Source organism: Chinchilla lanigera, unplaced genomic scaffold, assembly GCF_000276665.1.
Source record: "Chinchilla lanigera isolate Chin_1 unplaced genomic scaffold, ChiLan1.0 scaffold00058, whole genome shotgun sequence".
Taxonomy (NCBI): domain Eukaryota; kingdom Metazoa; phylum Chordata; class Mammalia; order Rodentia; family Chinchillidae; genus Chinchilla; species Chinchilla lanigera.
Window position 1 is genome coordinate 592,820 of NW_004955459.1, and position 22,091 is coordinate 614,910.

General features: G+C 40.2%; 1 protein-coding gene across 1 annotated transcript in view; it reads left to right on the top strand.

The window, feature by feature from the left end:
* Window positions 1–1,974: 1,974 nt before the first annotated feature.
* Window positions 1,975–22,091, top strand: part of Plekhb2 (pleckstrin homology domain containing, family B (evectins) member 2) — a gene marked incomplete at its 5' end in the record, with an annotated part of 66,359 nt that continues 46,242 nt past the window's right edge. The window contains 5 exon segments of the mRNA XM_013521055.1: window positions 1,975–2,019; window positions 8,899–9,051; window positions 9,562–9,664; window positions 15,796–15,835; window positions 17,639–17,728. Coding sequence (XP_013376509.1) covers window positions 1,983–2,019; window positions 8,899–9,051; window positions 9,562–9,664; window positions 15,796–15,835; window positions 17,639–17,728 — 423 coding nt within the window.

Consider the following 22,091-nt stretch of genomic DNA (forward strand, 5'->3'; position numbering starts at 1 on the left):
GTACCGGGAACCGAACTCACGACCTTGCGCTTGCCAGGCAGGCGCTTTTGCCGCTGAGCTAAATCCCCAGCCCCTAACTTTTCAAATCTTTTAGTGCCTTAAAATAATACTAAAAAAAATTGAAGTTGAAACAGAAGTGACCTATGGTTGGGTTCCAAATAGTATTTGTTACCTTCAAAAAAACAAAGTGAAAATAATATATACATATTGTTGAAAGGAAGTTCAAACACAGGAAGGTGTAACAGGGCTGACTAGTGGTCTGTCACTCACACAGTATTGCCGTGTCCCTCTTCCTGGAGACTTGTATCCTTAGTAGGTAGCACAGCGGTGCACTTGTGTGCATGCTCAGCACACCCTGCTTTGCCTCACTGTGTTTGAAAGAAGGGGCAGAAACTCAGCTGTTGGCGTTGCTGAAGCTAGAAATAGATCACATGTGCTGGGGTTGGGGCGGCTAGATGTGCAGGCTATTCAGGCAAAGTCACTAGGCGGAAGAGTTGAAATTGACATCAGCCTCCTCAGAGTATAAATAAAGTGTGCTGTGGTGGTTGAACAGTTCCTTTCCTACAATCTGGAGAGAGGGCTCAACCTGATCTCAGCTTTGTGTATATTGTCTCTTATTTTTATTTCTCCATCCTCTTGCTGTTCCCCCTTACCCTTCAACTTCCAGAGCACAGAGGAGGGGTTCTCTTCCAGGGAAAGAGGTTTTTGGTGGGCTTTTGAGAGGGTGGGTCAGTTCTCCAGGAAATGCTTGTATCCTGCTGACATCCTTTGGGGACGGCTGGTGACCTTAATCAAAATGAAGTCTACGTCTCTAAGATGGCAGGTGGGCTTATTCAGACTGGCAGCGTCCCTGTCTGGGCTCTATCACTGTTTCTTCTACCTGATGATCTGTCACAGGCAGAGGTGCCTGCTGCATGTTCCTCTGTGGTATGCCACTTAGGCTGTGTTTTTTTTTTTTTTTTTTTTTTAGAAGCATAACATTGCAGTGAATGTCTTTGTGCATAAATGTTGAACCTTTACATATCTATCAACAAGGCAAATTCCTAGTAGTAGTAAAATTATTGGTTAGAAACTTAAAATTTTGACAGATTTTTGTCAAATTCCTCTCCAGGAGGATTGCAGCATGTTTCTGTGCCTGTCAGATAGGTAAAGTTAACTTTACACTTTGAATTTTGTCCTTGACTTGAGAGAGAAATTGAGTATCTTTTTATAAGTTTGTGTTTTTTGTGAACCTGCAAATAGTTACCCTTTTTTAATAGTATATATGAGCTTTTTAAGTGGAGGAAATATATTCATTGCTGCCTTCTGGTTGTAATTTTTTTTCCCTAATTTGTCATTAGTCGTTTTTACTTTTCCCCATGCAAAAATACTTTAATAAAGTTAGATTTTTCAACCTTTTTCTTTTGTTTTTTGTTTTTTGAGTCAGGGTCTCAATCTACAATTCAAGCTGCCTTTGAACTTAACTATGTAGCCCATGCTGGCCTTAAATTCACTTTGATCCTCCTGCCTCAGCCTCTCAATTACTGAGATTACAGGTGTGCATCACTATGCCCATCCTCAGCCTTTTTCTTGACTCTGTTTTTTTATTGTGACTATCAAGTTTTCTGACACCACTGTGGGATGCTAGACTATGCCATGTCAGGTTGGTTGGGCATGCTGAATGTAAAGCTGAGCCTACTGGACTCTAGGTCCCTGGTCATGTCCTCATTAGAGCTGAACATTAGTTCCAGGGCTGCTGCATGTCTGGTGGACCCAGCAAGGTGGGTGATGAGGCTGAAGCCTAGCATAGGAGGCAGGGCCAGGAATTTGGACCTCACTGAGGAGATTTTTCATAAATGTCAGGTAACCAGTGAGGTCCAATGGCTTTAGGCTGTTCTTTCACTTACACTGAGGAGGAGAAAGGTTGAGACTTGAACCAGATGAGCCCTTCTCTTCCTGGCTGTAATTTGAACCTGCTTGTTTCTTGTCCTGTAGGTGAAGAGATGGCGTTTGTGAAGAGTGGATGGTTGCTGCGACAGAGTGAGTACACACACTTGGGTCTGCATTTAGGCCAGCTTAGGGGAACATCTGTATTTGTTTGCTGAAGCAGATCATGTTTAAAAACAAAACATAAAGTTTTACTGTGTTGCTGCCTTGAATTTCCTCTTGGGAATTTTTAGAATTCTGTTAACTATCTTTCTGCACACAGGGAACTCCTTGGTTGCTGAGTTCATAGGAACCTGGAAACAATGGCAGTCCCTTCTGCTGTCTCTTTCTCACTGGCACACTTTATGATTGACTTGAGATGAGATGATTGACTCACTGGCTAAACACCTAGTTACTGTTGTATTGGTGTTGAGGGACTGGTTTCTTTGGGCGTGAGATATGCCTGAGCAGATTCTGAAATACTGGAGCCTTTCTAATTGTATGGAGGAAGACCTGACCTGAGGATATGAATTTATCAAAAGCCAAACTTTTATCTCCAAAAGTGACTCAAGAGAAGACATTTAATTCTTATGAGATTGAGATCTACTTTCCTAGATTTGTTTCCATGGGCCAAGTTTTGATACATTGTGTGCACGGTCTTCTCATCTCCGAGGATGCCACTTCAAGTGGGATTTGTCTTATGCTTTAAGGAAAGAATAAACAGATTATTCTGCTGTTCTAAAAAGAGCATAGTTAAGGAGAAAGCCACTAGTATATTATGATTCTAGGAAAAAAATCTGAAGCAGGTGTTGTGTACTGTGAGACTTCAGTTTATATTTGAGGGATACATTCACAGTTTAAAGTTGAGGTGAGTGGTGATGAGTCAACTGCAAACCTTAAAAAAGCTATTGATCATCAGGTGTGGTGGCGCATGCTTATAATCCCAGTATTTGGGGTGCTGAAGCAGTAGGATCACCACAAGTTTGAGGCCAGCCCAGGTTACATAGTGAATTTAAGACCAGCTTGAATTACACAGTGAGACTCTGTTTCCAAAAACAAACAAAAAACCCACAGAATCTCTTTTTTTTTTTTTTTTTTTTTTTTTTTTTTTTTTTTTTTTTTTTTTTTTTTGTTTTTTGTTTTTCTCCGGTACCGGGAACCGAACCCACGACCTTGCGCTTGCCAGCTAGGCGCTTTTGCCGCTGAGCTAAATCCCCAGCCCTCAGAATCTCTTGATATGAAGCTTTTGTTCTGTTGTAATGATTTTATGTATACATTCTCATTTAATTCTCACAACATCTCTGTGAAGTAGGTAGTATTATTTCCAGTTGAAACTGAGGTTCAGCATAATTCAATTAGGTCTAGTTCCAGCACTAACTCTGTTGCTACCCAGAGATGGGCCATCTGCCTGCCTGTCCCTGACCAAGTTCTGTGAATTCCCATACTTAGTGCAGAACCATGCACCCATGACAGTCTGGTAGTCTTAGCATAGACACTTATTATAATCTTGGTGTTACATGGCATGTCCTGGCATATTGGAATCTAGCCTTCCATCTCTGTAAGTTTTCCTGTCTTGTTTGGGTTTTTTTTCTTTATTTGTTTGTTTGTTTGAGGCAGGGTCTTGCTATGTAGCCTAGGCTGGGCCAAACTCATGACAGTCCTCCTGCCTCAGCCTCCTGAGTACTGGGATTACAGGCATGTGCCACCATGCCCAGCTTACTTAGGTTTTGAGATCCTTACCTCCCCTTAGTCAATATCTTCCCCTTACTCAGAACTGGAGGAGTTCTTTTTTGCTGTCCTTTGGATAGCCTCTGCTTTCTCCTTAGGCTCTACTGTAACCTTGTTTGAGGACAGGGCTGCCTTCTTTTACCACAGCGCTGTGTAAATGGTCTGTAGATGTAGTTGTAACCTGAATTTTTCTGTTTCTTGGTGGCCTGAGAAGATTTCACACAGCCTGCCCAGCTTGAATAATGAGAGACCACACTGGAGCGAAGTCTTAGTTTAGAGAAAGTAGTTTATTGCAGAATAAGAAAAGTGACCTCTAAGAGAGGGTCAAGTTGCTTACAAGCATGGGAATTGATTCTGGTTCTTCTGTCTCTCTCCTTATTTACCCCCCTTTCTACCCTTAGGGTGTCTCCGCTGGTCTTCTTATGTATGAATGCAGAGGGGACATTTGTTTGACTCTCCTTAATTTTCCCACCCTTCCCACCTTTAGGGAACCCCAGGGCTTTCTTTTGCATATGCAAAGAGGATGATGTCTTTGTTTCCAGAGTGAAAACTCTGCTCCCCTAGCTCAGCTCCCCAGTACCACCTCCCCTATTGCTTATAACCATCTGCCTGTAATTCCCTCTCAAGAAATAGTAGCTCCTGATTCTTCAAACTGGCAGTAAAGTTGGCTAGCTACTTCTCCCTGAGAGAGGACAATGCAGGGCAGGAGCTGAAGTCTTTGCCATCTGTCATGGGTGGTTGGTTCAGGGCTCCCTGGAAGTATTCTTTTGCTGGCACAAGCTGGGAGCCTTCAGTTTTTAAGGTCATCTGCAGGTTTATAGTTAGGAGGTGGGAGGACACAAAACATACAAAGAAGTTGAGGTAGCGTACAAAGAGAAAAAGAAGTTGAAACAAAAGTTGTCCCAGGAGTAGCAGCAGCCAGGAGGAAAGGGAAGGCCATATCCCCTTGATGCCGCTCCAAAGATTTTGTAGGGGCTGGGAAAGGCCCTGAAGCCAGGTAGCCTGGTTAAGGGTATTTTGTGTCCTTATTTGTCTAACCCATTTCATTAATCCAGGAGCAACGAGAATGATTAGTTACTACACAGATGCCCTTGTCTAGCCTGCATTAGATCTAACACTACCTGTTGGTAGCGGCCAGAAAATCTAGAGAAGCAGTAAGTTCTTGCTAGTTTGCCCATTTGTTCAGCCATATCACTCACACAGTGGGCACATTGGCCATGGTGACAGCTTTATAAATTGTTCCCCTTGGCAGGGCAACCAGAGAACCTGCTAAGACTATTACCCTTGCCACTACTAAACCCACCATCCTGTTTGGATGTCCACCTTCTTTTGAATGTCAATGTGATTCTTTTGGGGTCCATAGACCACCAGATTACTTTCAGGCCGTAGGATATATCCTGTCCACCAAATCCACCCCCTGAGGGTATAGTCATAACAGCTGGTGACAGGTACATAAGTTTGGAGCGATATGAACATTAGATGCCCCCCCCCCAGGCAAAGGAGTCCGGGGCTCATACTTAGTGGGGTTTGGATCTAGGAATATATGAGTATGGATCCACTGCCACCAGGAAAGAGGTTGAAGAGTTCCATCTCTGGATAGAAGCCTGGTGAGTTAGGGGCTCTGACACTGGAGATCTCACTGTATCCATTGTTGGGAGCTTTGATCATTCAGATCAAGACTGCACTCTGGTGGTAGGTGGCAAGAACAGTTACACCATCCTGTGGCATCTGAATGGTCAGGACTGGCTTTGACTAAGACAACTGGCAGGCACCTCAGTCTGTTACAACAGATGCATTTAGCTGTGGGTTACATGGACACAGGGATGATCTCTTGAGGGAGGTGAAATAAGCATTTCTACCGTCAGGCATTGTAGATTTCAAGGAAAGGGGAACCAAGTCCCTGCCAGATTGGTTTTCCAGACCATCGTGGCTATTTGGATAATAAATGGGTAAGTGGGTCTGGAAGCTCCACCAGCAGTATTGGATTAGAGTAACTTAGAGGCTTCTGAGTGCCTTATATGTGAACCAGGGAGGTGGTACATAGCCATCTGCCCCTAAGTTCCATTGTAGCATGCAGTGGGCAACTTACAAGCTTGTACCTGACCAAAGGACAACAGATATAAAACACAAAGAGACAGAGACTAGGTTAAGATGTAGTGGGCAGGGGCTCTTGTCTCCCTTTGACAAAGAGCCCTGAGTGACTGACACACCCAGGCATTATTCACTCACACATACACATAAGCAATTAGAGTAAAAGATGATTCACCTGTTTCCTACCATCCATGTTACATATTCGAGTAAACAACAGGATCTCAGCTATATTCCTTTTCCTAGCAGCACACACTCACACGTGCCTTTCTAGTGCTTACAGAAGAGGCCAGTTAGGCCTTAATCTTCGTATCTAGTGTCCCACAGTAGCACATACCCACTTAGTGAAGTTGTATTCCTGTTGTAGATCAGAAGCTATCTATATATATGTGTTAGGGGAATTCACCTCTAACCCTGTAACCCTCCCTGCTAGAGAGAACAAGAGGAAAAGAGAAAAACAGCCCAGAATTCATTTTTGGATCGCATGGACAGTCTATTGACAGGTAAAATAACATCAGCTCCTATAAAACTGGCAAGTCAGAAGGTATCAGTTAAGAACCACAATTAGGAGCCCAAGGGAAAAATTAACCTGAAATGGGGTATGAGTTAAAGTTTCTCTGTCAATTGTTACTTTTCTTTTGGAGACTTTTTGAAGAGCATCCTGAGGCCTTCCAGGGAGTCACAGGTTTTGGCTCTGAGGTGATCCTTTCCTGCTGGTTCTTTGGGATTCTGTATCCTTTGTCCAGGGCTTCAAGTGGGTGTGGTCTATCCAACAGTTCTGTCTAGTCACCTTAGTAGCAGAGTGGGTACAGGTGTGACAGAATGCCTGTCCCCCACTGGTTTAGGGGAGGCAGAGATGGTAGACAGGATCTTGATGAGAACCACATCCCCAGGACTATGTAAAAGGGTTCCCTCTTTGCTGTGTTGGACTTCTACCTTTTCTTGGAGGGCCTTCTGAAATTGTGCTAGAAAGATGACATACAGTGGTACCTCAGTTTACGAACTTAATTTGTTTTATGATTATGGGGAAGATGACTACATTTGTGTTTGTGTAGGAAGACTGTGGTTGTGTTGGGTACCAGCTGTGGAGTTTGTGAATGGAAGCAAAATTTTGCTGAATGCTTTTGTTTGTGAGCCGAATTGTTTGCACACAGAAGCGTTTGTGAACTGAGGTATTTCTGTACTGTACATGGGTCGCTACTTCAGAGTCCAGTAAGAAATCATAGGGGCTTAGTCCTGATTTTCAAGGGGCATTTCTCATCCTCAGGACGGCAGTGGGTGGTCCAGGGAAGCTCTGTCCCCTAAACTAACTTATGGAGGTGTCTTTTAGGACTCATTTCTCTTTTCTACTGTGCCTGAGGTCTGAGGCCTCCAGGTGTGGTGTAAGTGATATTGTATGCCTAGGGCATAGAGACTCCCTGTGTTTCTCTGGGCTTAAAGGCTGGGCCATTGTGACTTTGGATTCCCCCAAGCAACCCAAACTGAGGAATGGTTTCGTGAACCGAGGCTTGGACCACTTCACTTGCCTTTTCTATCTTGCATATGAAGGCCTCTATCCATCCTCCAGAAGCGTCTGATCATACCAGAAGGAATTGAAAATCCCAGGACACATGAGTAAAATGCATTTGCCAATCTTCTCCTGGGTATGTTCCTGTCTTCTGGAGACAGGAGGGGCCTGTTGATATGTTATGGAGTTGTTCTTTTGACAGGCCTACATCTTTTAGTACTTGGGTCACCATCTCTCTGAGGCCCTTTCAAAGGAACAGGGTTCAGCCCTTTGTCATGTCCCTCTTGCCCGAGCTGTAAAGATTGCTGGAGGGTCTTTGGGATTTTCGTTGGCTGACCCCAGGAAGGAGAAGTCTCTATCCTTGGTTCGGAACCTGCTGGCGGGTTGCTTTCCCCTTGAGCACCTTTGTTGTCTTAGTGGAGGAATATTGAGGCTTGACATCATTTAAGAAATGGCATCAGATCCACTGCAGGGGTTCCCTTGGGCAGAGACATTGTAAGGTGAACTGCCTGGTCCAAGGTTACAGAGAAAAGGTGGATTCTGTCAGACTGACAGGAAGATGTAAGGTGATGGGACATGCATTTCTTCCATGTCTGTCTGCCTTTCTGCATCTGCATCAGGCTATGAACTTCCTGCGAAGGGAAGTCTTAGGAAAAGAGTGTTTGTGGAAGCTCTTAAGGGTGAAGAAAACAAATGTTTTTCCAAAAGAGGGAGGTAGTATTTTCATTTGAGATTTTCTAGTTCATCATTTTCAGATCAATCCCATAAATTTAGATAATGCTGAGAAGGTTTAGAAAGTTTAAGTTTATTGGGAAGATGGGACAAGATGTGGGCTGCACACACCCGTAATCTCAGCTACTTGGGAGGATGAGGCAGGAGGATCCCAAGTTTGAGACCAGCCCAGGCAATTTAGCAAGATGGCATCTCAAAAATAAAATGTAAAAAAGGCTGGGATGTAGCTTGGTGGTAGAACACCACTGGGTTCAGTCCTTAGTACTGCCAAAAACAAAACAAAACAAAACAAAAGAAACAAAAATAGAAGTTTAGTTCTCTAGGCAGACTTGAAAAATTAGATGTTAAACTTCTTTCATTAGCTCAAAAGCTAGCCTTTTGTTTGTTTGTTTTTGTTTTTCTTCCGGTGCCAGGAATTGAACTCACAACTTTGCGCTTGCCAGGCAGGTGCTGTGCCACTGAGCTAAATCTCCCCGGCCTTTTTAAAAAATTTTTTAATTTTTAAGTTTATTTTAAAAATAAAAGGAAGACATTAACAGACAGACAATTTACAAAATAGCAAAAGAACAATACAAACAATACAGGGTTGCGAAAAAAGTGGTAGGAAATTAACAGTGCTTGTTGTATTACATATTGATATCTTCAAAGTGGTTTCTCATGAATGGCCTTTTCTTTTAAAACCTAACGTTTTGGTGTATTTTGGGACTTGTCCTTTGATTGACAGCCTTTAATGTCTTGCCATGTGATGCCTGCAGTCCTGCTAACTATAGGAGTGGTCAGGCCGAGGTGTCTGCTTCCATTTCCACTCATGCTTCAGGCCGTGATGGTTTTGTGTAGGTGTGCTTAGAGCCTCAAGGAAGAGTTTCCTTTGTTTCTTCTGAGTTAGAAGGTAAGTCTTTCTTCTTTTGACCCAAAACCAACCTTTCCCATTTTTCCAGGTACTATTTTGAAGCGCTGGAAGAAGAATTGGTTTGACCTATGGTCAGATGGTCACTTGATCTATTATGATGATCAGACACGCCAGAGTATTGAGGATAAAGTCCATATGCCAGTGGACTGCATCAATATCCGCATAGGCCACGAGTGTCGGGGTAAGCCCTCTCCCTTATCTGCCTTCCTCAGTCTTGATGGTAACTGGATTCTTTTCCACACCCCTTCTGCTTCCATTAACAGACTGAAGAAGGGCTCTGTCTGGGAGGTACAGCCACATCAGGGACCTGTGCATTGAGAGTAAACCTTAGTTGGGGCAGATAGATTGTCTCATCTGAGCTAGACCTTTTTATCTTGTGTCACTTTGGTGGAAAAGGAAGCAGCATGCTGGGAATCCTAAAAGAGATGGGGCTACCCTAGACCGTGTTGAGTGATTCTAGTGAGTGTCTTAATAGTTTGTGATGTCATACTTGCCAGGAATTGTCATATTTGTTGTTAGCCTAGCTGACCACTTTCTGCCTTTTTGGTCAGGCGATTGGTTATGGATTTATAGTCTAGTTCTTGGCTTATCTGTACTGTTATGACTTAGAATATGTAAGAAAAAAATCATTTTCTAAAAAAAAAAAAAATATGTAAATTATACTCTTTCTTTCTGCTTTTTTTAAAAATAGATATTCAACCTCCAGATGGGAAGCCAAAAGATTGTCTACTTCAGATTGTTTGCCGAGATGGGAAGACGATCAGTCTTTGTGCAGAAAGCACAGATGATTGTTTGTGAGTTTTAATTTCTTATGCATTTAATTTAGGATTTCAGTTTTTAGAAAGAGAAGAATGGGAGTGGAATTTGCTTCAGGCAGCAGAATAGGGGCTTAGTAGATGAGAGAGAAATGTAGCAGGCATTTCTTGATCTAATTTCTGCCCCTCTTGGACTGCCAGGTAATTCTCATTGTGGTGAAAATGACAGAAAGTAGTAGTTACGTTGTAGTTTCTTTTTTCATTATTAGATTCACACTAGATGGTAGGCATAGGTGAATTTTGACCTGTACACATTTTTTCATTCTTTTTTGTGGTGTCTTGGATTGAACCATGGCCTTTGCACATGCTAGCCAAGTATTTTACCACTGAGCTATATCTCTGCCCTTTTTTATTTTAGTTCAAGATATGGTCTTGGTGAATTGTCCAGTCTATCCTTGAACTTGGGAACCTCTTGTCTCTCAGCCTCCTGAGTAGCTAGGATTGTAGGTATCTGCTACCATAACCCAGTCTAAATGTTTCTTTAATAAGCATTGATATCCATGTTGTGCAACTTTTTCCTTTGTTGTGTGTTTTCTGTTTTGTTTTTAAAAGACAGCATCACTGTGTAGTAAAGGCTGGCCTTGAACTCACTGTGTAGCCCTGGCTGGCCTCAAACTCATAGTGATCCTCCTGCCTCAGCCTCCCAGATGCATGGATTGCAGGTGTGTGACATCATGCCTGGCTAGCTTTTTCCTTTCTTTGGCAGTTATTCTCATTGACTCTCTCTGCAGAAGGGTTGGGGAACTAAACCATAGGAACTAAACCCAATCTCACTAGTCCTCAGCCTGTTAAAATTGGCACTGGTACTGGTTCAGAACTTTGAAAACACCCAATTGAATTAAATTTAGTGATGAGATTGGATTTTTTCTGTTTACTGTACCACTGCAGTGGTAACTCTGGACATTGTGAGAGTTAACTGAAATAGTTTTAGGTACATGACATTTTCACAAAAGCCTGCAGACTATTTTATCAGTCTGTACTCGTCGTCAGTGTAACTGTTCTATCAAACTCTAGCGTTTATTTTAAATTCAAGATGTAGCTTATTTTCTACACTATCTTGACTTGTATCTTAACTGTCATGTTGTAGAACAAGTACAACTTTCTGAAGGACTTGTAGAGAAATGACTGTGTCAGGCTAATTTGCTACTTTATAATCTGGAACTCTGTTGTTACCATCAGATACCTAAGCTAACATGTATTGAGGATTTACTTTGTGCTAGGTATTGAGGTGACAACTGCTTTACAGATTTTTTTTTAAACTTTTATTAGTAGTACATGTTTATAGTACATAATGGCTACATTTACTGTAAGGGATTGGTACACGTGTGTAACACATTTCGGTTCCCTGCTTTTTACTCTCTCTCGCCATCCCCCTTTTAATTTTCCAGCATCAGATTCATTTATTTATAAGACCTTATAAAGTTATATACAGATTGAAAGAAGACTAATAGACTAAAAAACATATAAAACATGTAAGACAGTCGTACTAAGTCAAGGTACGTTTTTAGATACATTGTCAGATGTTTTTAATTCACTCCCTCTTATGAAATGGGTGTTACTGTTCCTAGTGTAAGAAATTGAGGCGTAGAGAGGCTGAGTAACTTCTGTGTTAGTTTTATGCTCTTGTAAGCACCATAAGTGTAGCAGCTTCAGACAGCATACCTTTATTATTATATTACGGGAATTTGAAGATCAGTTGCACAGTGTCTACAGGGCCTTGTTCTTTCTGGAATTTTGGGGGAGGTTCTATTTCCTTGCCTTTTCCAGCTGGAGGTCTCTTGCATCCCTTTGCTCCTGGCCTTTTTCTTGATTCTTACAGCCTGCAGTGTTGCACCGTGCTTTTCACATGGTCCTCTCTGCTCTGCAGGCCCAGAATGTTATATGCTTTTAGGGACTTGGGATTGATTGGGCCCACTTGGCAATTCCAGGATACTCTCCCCATGTCAAGGTTCTTAACCATAATTATAGTGGCAGACTTCCTTTTAACTGTGAGGTATATTCATAAATTGGGATGTGGCCATCTTTGGGGACGGCCATTTGGCATATCACACATTTCCTGGCTTCTGAGCTGCTATACTAGACTCAGATTTGGCTCTGTAGCTCTTTGCCCTTAATTCCTTTGCTGTGCTGTGGCTGAATTTGTTATATTTAAATCTTGGAAACAACCCAAATGCCCACCAAGCAAGGAATGGATAAAAAAGATGTGGTCTTTTTATACAGTGGAGTACTACTCAGCCATAAAGAAGGATAAACTTGAGCATTTTATAGGTAAATGGATGCAGCTAGAGACCATACTCATAAGTGAAATAAATTGGACTCACGTGTGTAAACATTGTATTGTCTCCCTGGTGCAAGAAACTGAAAGAATGAATAAAGCCCAAAAATGTACAACAGATGTTGTAAAATGGGAAGAAATTGTTCAAAGGAAAAAAGGAACTAGAATGGGAGAAAGGAGAAAGGAAGAAAGGGAAAAGGAAAAAAAAATACAAGATAGTTATACTACTAGTTTCTCTTAGTTGATTGAAAAAAAAAGTTTGTGCTAATACTTTGGAGGATATTTTATTCCCACATCTTGTACTTTGAGTAACTACTTTAAAGATAACAATATGCAATGTATTAACTATTTTTTTTATTTTTTATTTTATTTTATTTTATTTTTTGGTTTTTTTTCCGGTACTGGGAACCGAACTCACGACCTTGCGCTTGCCAGGCAGGCACTTTGCCGCTGAGCTAAATCCCCAGCCCCCAATGTATTAACTATTGTTACTGTTATTCTCCTATTATATTATATTGTGAAATTTTTTTTTCCCTTAAAAAAAAAATCAAACAGTAACAAATGTTGGCTAGGCTTCAAGGGAGAAGGAATCCTTCTTCATTGTTGGTGTGAATGTAAACTAGTACAACTGGGATGGAAATCAGTATGGAGATTCCTTTAAAAAACCTGTAACTATGAATTCTATTTGACCCAGCTATGCCTTTTCTTGATATATTCCTGAAAGAGTTGAAAACATCACATTACAGTGAACATGCATGCCGATATTCATAGTAGCACAGTTCACAGTAGCTAAACCTTGGAAGCAGCCTAGGTGTCCATCAACAGATGAATGGATAAACAAACTGTGGTATTTATAGATAATGGGGTATTACTCTGCCACAAGGAAAGATAGATTTGAGTCCTTTGTAGGAAAATGGATGTACCTTGAGTCCATTATGTTAAGTGAAATCAATCAGACATACAAACTTAAATGGCAAATGGTTTGTCTTTTATGAGAAATTGAAAATATAAGTAAAGACCAAAATAAAAGATAATAGAAAATAAGAAGAGGATCGCAAATAGGAGGGGGATCAAGAGATGGAGAGGAAGGGGGAGGGAAAGGAAATGAGTTGAAGGAATTAGGATGTGTTATGTACATGTACCAACAGGCAATGTAAACATTATATAGTGCACATATGTACAAAAATAATAAAAGGGGATATAGATCAGTGTCACAGCACCTGCCTGGCAAGTGCAAAGTCCTGAGTTTGATTCCGGGTACTAAAAAGTAAATAAATAAATAAATAAATGGAAGGGGATCAAAAGATAGGTGGAAGGGAGAGGGAGAGAAGAGAAGGGGGATGAAAGAAGGGATTAAGATGTCTTAGGTACATATACCAACTCTCCACAAGGAGTATAAATATTATGCGTTACAAACATACACTAATTTAAAAAAGCAAAAAAAGAAAACAATATAAAGTTTTGCTATTCTGTTAATAGGAAGCATGTTTGGAATAAAATGACCTAGGAAGATTGAATAGGAGACTTAGTTTGGTACAGCTGTCGCTACCAAATACTACAAGCTGGGTAACTAAAATATCAGAAATGGACTTTATGTTCTGGAGGCTATGAGCCTAAAATGAGACCCTGAGCAGCACCACATTCCCTCTGGAATGCAGTAGCTTCCTTGCCTCTTCCTGGCTTCTGGCGGTTGCTGCTGAACCTCAGTGTCCTTGGCTTGCAGCTGCATCACCCATCTCTGCCTCTGTTGCCACATGACAGCTGTTGTGTTTATGTCCAGATTTCCCTGTTATAAAGGACAGCAGTTATGTTGGATTAAGGATCAGCCTTAAAGTATGACCTCATTTAAATTTGATTCCTTTTGCAAAGACGTTATTTCTAAGTAATTTCACATTCTTAGGTGATGGGGACTCGGACTTCAGTATGTCTTTTGAGGGGACATTATTCAATACATAGTAGAGGTTTCTAAGTAAAGATGTTAAAATGAATCTGGATCATCTTTACGAAGTACCTGGTGAAGTAAGGGCAAAGCATTTCAATGGCAATAGCCAATAAAGAAGATTGATTTCAAGTACAGACTACACATAGCCAAAGGAAGAATTAGATGTTTCTGCTGGGACATTACTGTCCTTATCCTCTCCTCAAAGCGCAGAAGCAGTAACAAGACGAGTTAATTAAACATCGTCTTAGTTACTTTTCTGTTATTGCTGAGACAAAAATACCTGACACCCAAAGTTGAAAGGGGAAAAGTTTATTTAGCTCACAGTTTATAGAGGTTTCAGCCCATAATCAGCTGGCTCCAAGGCAGGGTAGCATGGCAGATAGGCATCATAGAGGAGAAATAATTCATGGTGGACAGAAGGTAGCAGAACAAGCAAGAGACAACCACAGCTCTTTTTATCCCTTATATCTTATCCAGGCTACTTAGGGTGAGTAGTGCTCACACCCTTAATCCTAGTGCCCTTGGTCCTAGCATTGAATCATAAATCAATGCCAATATCACCTATTCTAGATACAGGCACCTCTAAAAAAGCCCCACCTATGACTGCCACATGAGTCTTTCGGGGGAACATCTAGACATACACCATAACATTCTGTTCCTGGTCCCCCAAAGACTCATGCACATCCCTTTATGCAAGACGCATTTAGTCCATCTCTAAGAGTTGCCAGAGTCCTAACAGTTGCAGCGTTTCATAAAAGTCCAGGTTCAAAATCTCCTCTGAGATTTAAGGCAAATTCTTAGCTGCGAGCCCCTGAACAAATGAAAGTTAAACACTTCCAACATTCAAAGACACAAGATAGACATTTCCATTTCAAAAATTACAAATGGGGATACAGAGGTATGGGACCAAAGAAAGTCCAAAATCCAGCAGTCTTTTGTTTAGAGAATGAACCAGAGTTGGGGCAGATAGATTTTCTTATCTGAGCCAGATCTTTTTATCTTGTGTCACTTCATTGGAGAAGGAAGAGGCATGCTGGGAACCCCAGGGTCTCGCTGTGTAATTCAGCCTGGCCCTGAATTCTCTGTGTAGCCCAGGCTGGTCTCAAACTCATGGTGTTCCTCCTGCTTCAACCTCCTGAGTGCTGGGATTACAGGTGTGTGCCATCACACCCAGCTAGGAGCATTCTTTTTAATGGCAAAAATTACTGATAAGCTAAGTCTCTTACTGTGGAACTAGTGACCTGAGATAATGAAGTAGATGTGTGTGACATGAGTTAGAGAGCAAGTTGCAATACATTTCGCACTTATTAAAAAGTAAAGCAGGAGCTTGGGGGGGTATAAGGAAATGTAGATACAATCAAAGTGTGTTATGTGCACATGTGAAAGTGCCATAGAAAAGCTCAATATTCTGTAAAGTTAATATGCACTAATAAAAATGCATATTGGAAAAAGGTCTCAAAATTAAAGTAAATATTAAATAGTACACATTATGTTTTAAATGTTAAATCTCTATCATTGATATATTTAAAAAATACATATTTCTACTGCAGGTCATGAATGAGTTGTGTGTGGGCCCTGGGGCAGGTCTGAAGAACTGTATCCCCTCCTTACTCATCCGCTTGCCAATGGGAATTGAACCTGGGGAGGACTGAGCTGTACCCCAACTCTTTTTATTTTTTAAACAGGACTCTAATGAGTTCCTGGCCTTAAACCTGTGGTCCTCCAGCATCAGCCTTCTGAGTAGCTGGGACTGCAAGGATGTGCCACTGTACCCAACTCCCAAATAACTATTCTTTAAACAAGATTTTTCAGGACTTCTGATGTTAATATGGATTTTGAAAATCATTGAACTGTTGGATTGCCTCACCTAAGTGTCTTTTTTCTTTTCTCTAGGGCTTGGAAATTTACACTGCAGGATTCCAGAACAAATACGGTAAGTTAGTCGCTAATAGCAATGCCAGCAGTGTGATACTGTAAGGTGTCTTGTGTAACAGATTAGAGATTAGGAGTTTGGGAAAGGGAAATTAGGAAGTCAGATTTCTTGCACATTCAAGCATGAGTGGGCAGAGCTGGGCCCGACACCTTTTGCTGAGCTTGGTCAGGCTGGGTTTTGCCATATCGTGGCTGGAGGAACTCTCCTGACAAAGGCCTGCTAGTTTTACTGTTAATGTTCATATTTCTTAATCTTTGCAATACTTTGAATTCTGCTGTGGTTTGTAGTAGTGAAGGCAGAAGAAGAACCACAGTGTTGTTTTCTTTTTTTTTGTTTTTTTTATTAGTACATTTGTTGACTATGTAGTATTTACATTCCCAGTGGGAAGTTGGTACCTACACAGAACACATCTTAATACCTTTTTCCTTCCCCTTGTCGTTTCTTCCCTCTTATATATAGGCTGTTAGCCTATTAGACCAAAACATGTTTGGGACTTGTGCTTGTTTTCAGTATTGTTTCTGGCCTCCAGAGGTCACAGGCAGACACATGTGAATTTTTTTTTTTTGGTACTGGGAATTGAACTCAGGACCTTGTGCTTGCCAAGCAGGTGTTTGTGCTGCTGAGCTATATCCCCAGCCCTGGAGGTCACAGGTAGAAAGCTCATTTTGTAGAGCCTACTAGTGACATTTTTTTGTCAAGAAGTTTGGAAATAGGACCTCTGTGGTCAGTTTTCATTCTTTAAGTAGGGTTTGATTTTTTTTTCTTCATCTCTGTAGAAAGAAAAAAAAAAGTAGATGAGGGTTACAGAAGAATTAGTGCATGTAGGAAAAGAATTAAAAAGACCTAATACCCAAGTACGTAATGTCTTTTATTCTTGCTATCCCAAGACAGTTCTTTAGCTAGCCATGGTGGCGTAGTCCGTAATCCCAGAACTTGGGGTGCTGAGAGGCAAGAGAGGATCACTGTGAATTCAAGGCCAACCTGGGCTACATGGCAAAAGCCTGACCCCCAACCCCATGGAACAGCAAAGGGAAAAGCCCCCAAACCAAACTGCAACACAGTTGTTTCTTTCTTTCCTTCTTTCCTTCCTTCCTTCCTTCCTTCCTGCCTGTCTACCTTCCTTCCTTCCATCCATCCATCCATCCATCCATGTCACTATTCAGTGCAGGTTGGCCTTGAACTCACTCTGTAGTCCAGGCCAGCCTCTAACTCACAGTGATCCTCCTGCCTCAGCCTCCAGAGTGTTGGGATTACAAGTGTCCACCATCACGCCTGGCAAGACAGTTCTTTTCTTACAGCTTCCATTTTCCTTAAAACGTACTCTGTAGCTCCAGTACCCTTTATTTCATATGAAAATTCTCTTTTTGGGTATGATTAGTATTAATGGTCCATATAGTAATAGGCAATATCTCAAGGTAATTCTTTGTATGGATATTTCTTGAAGCTCTTTTTTCCCCCCCGCTGAGTAGCAATTTTAAGAATTTCTTTCCTTTTTAAATATGAAAGAGTGTGTGGAATTTACCTCCTCTGACTGTTACTTTTCAAATTGAGTAGGATTGTTAAGTGGTGCAGTGTCTTTAAAAGGCACAGAGCTTCTCTGGCCTTGAGGTGCCCTGAGAGCTGTGCTCCTGACCTCAGGACAGCCTTGTGGGACTAAAGCCCCACACTGGACCCAATTTTCCTAGTTCTTGGAGAACTATAGTTTTTGCCTTTTATTTTATTTGCTAAATAAGTGGTGGGTATGCATGGCGCTGAGCACAGGTACGGAGGCAGCTACCCTCTCAGCTCTTTCCTCTCACACAGGTGTGCGTGGGCTCTGCTGTCCTGTCAGAAGAGACCGCCGTGGCTTCCTCGCCCCCTCCTTACATGGCCTATGCTGCACCAACCGCTGAGGTAGGATTAGACCTGAGCAGAGAGCATCCAGCTGCCTTTTTGTTTTTAATCTTGAGCTAGTATCAGAGAAATTGGAAATGTACTCTAAACCTTTTCTTCTTAAAACCAATTATTCTGTATTATATCTTCTATGAGGTAAAGCAACTATTTTTTTCATACTCAAAATTATTCTTAAAATAGACATAATGATGAACTATGTTAATGATAGGTGCTTTGGTTAATGAGATTTTGAGGATTTATAATTTATATATAATGAATTATTTTAATTCTCTTTTTTATCAAAAAATGCAATTTTAATTTTGGTTAAAAAGCCTTAAAATAAAGTCAATACCTTTGCGTGTCCACCAGTTAGGGGAACCAACTGTTCAATGTGGTGTATTTCAGTTTTAGTTGTGTGAGTTGTGCCTGTCTTAAAAAAAAAAAAACAAACCAAACGTTTAATTTTAAAATAATGGCAGATTCATAAGAAATTGCAAAGGACAGTATAATTTTGTATACTTTTCAGCCCGTTTCTTCAGTAAAAATCAAACCAGAAATTGGAGATTGCTGTAGTGTTTATGTCTAATCCTGTCATATCACATGTGGATATTTATATAATCATCATATCCGTCAAAACACAGAATTCTTCAAAAAATCTTGATCCTGTGATACCCTTTTATAATCATACACCCTCTTTCCTAACCTTTTAACACCAATATATATGTTCTTTATAGCTACAATTTCAGTAATGTTACATAAAATCATAGAATGTATAATCTTTTAATTTGATGGTTTCACTCAGCATAATGCCCTTGGGATCTACCCATGGTGTGTATCAGCCATCTGTTCCATTTTATTGCTGAGTAGTTTCCATGGCATGGATACACCATGTTCTATACTGGATAGTGTTACCGTCTAGAGGGACATTTTGGTTGTTTCCAGGATTTATAACAGGTACCAGTAAACCTGCTATGAACACTTGTGTACAGGGTGTTGTGGAGGCATAGGTTTTTATTTCTCTTTTATAACCCGCCCAAATGCGGGTTGCTGGGTCATATGTATGGTTAGTGTATGTTTAAACACGAAAAACTGCAACAGACTTCTTTCCATTGACCCTACTATTTTACTTTCCTACCAGTAATGTCTGAGCAGTGCAGTTTCTGTGCTTTATAATAGTCACTATTTTTTCCTAGTACTGCAAATTGAATCCGTGGCCTTGCACATGCTAAGCAAATATTCTGCCCCTGGGTCCCAGTCCTTTAATTTTTGAGACAGGGATCTTGTCAGGTTACTCAGGCTGGCTTTGAATTTGTGATCTTCCTGCCTCGGTCTTCAGGGTAGTGCGCCTCCATGCTGGGTCTTGTCACTACTTTTTTGTTTTAGTTATTCGATACATGTAGTGATATTTTACTCATGGTGTAATTTGCATTTCTCTAATAGGTACTGATGTTGAAGATCTTTTAGTATGATTATTTGCCATCTATATTTCCTTTTCAGTGAATATGTCTCTCTATATATTTTCTTGTCTTTTTTGTTACATTTCTTTTAATACTGAGTTTTAAGAGTTCAGAGATGTGGTCTGTAGCTTGTCTTTTTATCCTCTTAGTGAAATTTTCCAGAGAGCTGGAAAGTTTGATGCATTCCAGTTCATGAGTTTTTCCTTTTCTGTATAATGCTTTGTCATTATATCTGATGCCTCACGTGGCTTGAATTTCCTAAAATTTTCTTGTGTGTTATCTTCTGAAAGATAATGGGTTTTATGGGTTTAGGTTTTTTACATTTAAGCCTGTGATCCATTTTAACTTAAGTTTTATAAGGTTTGGGTCCATTTCTGAGTTCTCTGCTCCACTTCCTTAATCTCTGTGCTTATCTTCCTCTCATACCATAAGGTCCTAATTACTGTAGCTATATACAGTAGTATATCCTGAAATTGGGAGACTGGTTATCTGCCTGGCCTCCTTTATTCTTCTTTTTCAGAATTGTTTTTGATGTTCTCTTTCCATTGCCTTGCCATATAATTTAAAGTTAACTTATCTGTGTCCACTACAAAATCTTGCAAAACTTTGGACAAAAATTATGCTAAACCTGAAGGTCATGTTTATTTAGAATAAACATCCTTACTTAAATACTGAAAATATCATCTTTATGTATTGAATCTTTCAGACTATGAACACGGTCTACCTCTGTTTTCTTTCATCAGTATTTTGTAGTTTTCACTGTTAATAGTTTTGTACAGATTTTGATATATTTGTCATCTTTTTTGAGTGGTTACATGTGCCATTGTATTTTTAATTTTAGCTTTCCTATGTTTCTTGCTACTACATAGAAATTTTGTATGTTGATCTTATAGTCTGTGAATTTGCTAAACACATATTAGTTCTTTTTTTGTAGATTCCTTGGCTATAGAGATAATCATGCTATCTACATGTAGGGGCAGTTTTATATCTTCTAATCTGCATGCTTTCTATTTCCTTCCCTTCCCATATTGCTTTGATTAGAACTTGGAATATAATGTTGAGTAGCAGTTATGAGACAGGACAGCCTTGCCTTGTTTCTGATTTCAGAGGGAATGTATTCAGCTTTTAGTATGCATTTTTTCAGTATGAGTTTAGTATTTAACCTCAGTAATTAGTTTTAAATTAGGTATGCTTTCCTTAGTGTTAAGTGTGATATTGGCTGGAAGCTTTTCTAGATATTCTTCAAGTTGAAGAAATTCCCTCTTTTTTAGTTTTATGAGAGAATTTGTCATGAATGGGCATTGAATTGTTACTTTTTTTTGCCTTTTTCCTTCCTTCCCTTCCTCCCTTTTTATACTGGGGGTGGAGCCCAGGCCTTGAGCATGCTAGGCAAGTGCTCTGCTTCAGAGCACTGCATTATTTGATGTGATCATGTGATTTCCATTTTTTCTTTCTTTTTTAGTCTACTTATATCATAGATTACACTGATTGATTTTCAAATACTGAACCAACCTTGCATTTAAGTGAAATAAACTTCACTTAATCATGCTGTTTTCTTTTTTTATTGAGGAATTGTATTTGGTAGTATTTTTGAGTGGGATTCTTGCATCCATATTAATGAGCAATGTTGGCGTACATGTTTTTGTACTTTGTTTTGTTTGGGTGTTCGTGGCTTTAAATAGAGGACATTGATGCATTAAATAGTGGGAGTCACTGCTCCACGGTATGAGGGAAATACAGTAAGTCCTTGAGTTACTAATGTGTTCCATTCTGGGAGAAATTTATTAGTCAGATTTGTTTGTAAGTCTGACCAAGTGAGTCTTACACACCTTTGACGTAACTATACAGTGTAAAGCTTAGAAACACCAAATACTGTGAACAGATTATTCTTAATTTTGCAGTTAATACCTTAACATGGTGATACAGTACAGTACCACCAATTGGCATATAGGGAGGGGATTGCTTTTCCTCTTGCTTCCAGCCATCCTGGCTCTGGTTGAGCATTGTACTACTGTACACTGTTGCACACAGCAGCACAACTGTGACAGTTTTCAGCAGACACATGAGCTACCTACATAATTTATTTGCATCTGTGAATGTTGGGAATGTGAGGTCTGTTTGTATCTGTGAGAGCTGCGTACTGTTTTTTATTTTTTTATTTTTTTTAATTTTAAAAATAAAAGAAGGAAAACATTAACAGACAAACAACCTTTTACAAAATAGCAAAAGAATAGTACAGACAATACAGAGTTACAAACAAAGTGGTAGGGAATTCACAATGCTTGTTGTATTACATATTGATATCTTCAAAGCAGTTTCTCATGGAAACAGACATGCAATATTGATCAGTCAAGGACTCATTAACAGTTTCTTTCAGCAAAGAAATATAAGACAGTAGAACAACTATGTTAACTATCCTGTACATACATACATACAAAATTTCTCCTCCTTTCCCCTCTCTTTTCCTACATCCCAGTTGCCCTTTACCCTTGAGCATTTTCCTATCATTTTACAATGTCTGTCATACCTCCTAGTTTAAATTAACTTTTTCAGGTTTTACACTAGTGAGACAATGCAGTGCTTGCACATGCAGGTCTGATTTATTTCACTTATGACTATGGTCTCTAGTTGTGACCATTTACCTATAAAAGCCTTGAGTTTATCTTTCTTTATAGCTGAGTAATATTCCATTATATAAAAGAACCACAATTTTCTCATCCAATCCTCGGTGGATGGACATTTGGGTTGCTTCCACAATTTAGCAATTACAAATTGTGTTGCTGTGAACATAGATGCACATACATTGCTATGATATGAGGTTTTTAGATCTTCTAGGAAAATACCCAGCAGGGGGATAGCTGGGTTAAATGGGACCTCTAGACCTAGTTTTCTGAGGAATCTCCAAACTGATTTCCACAGTGGTTTCA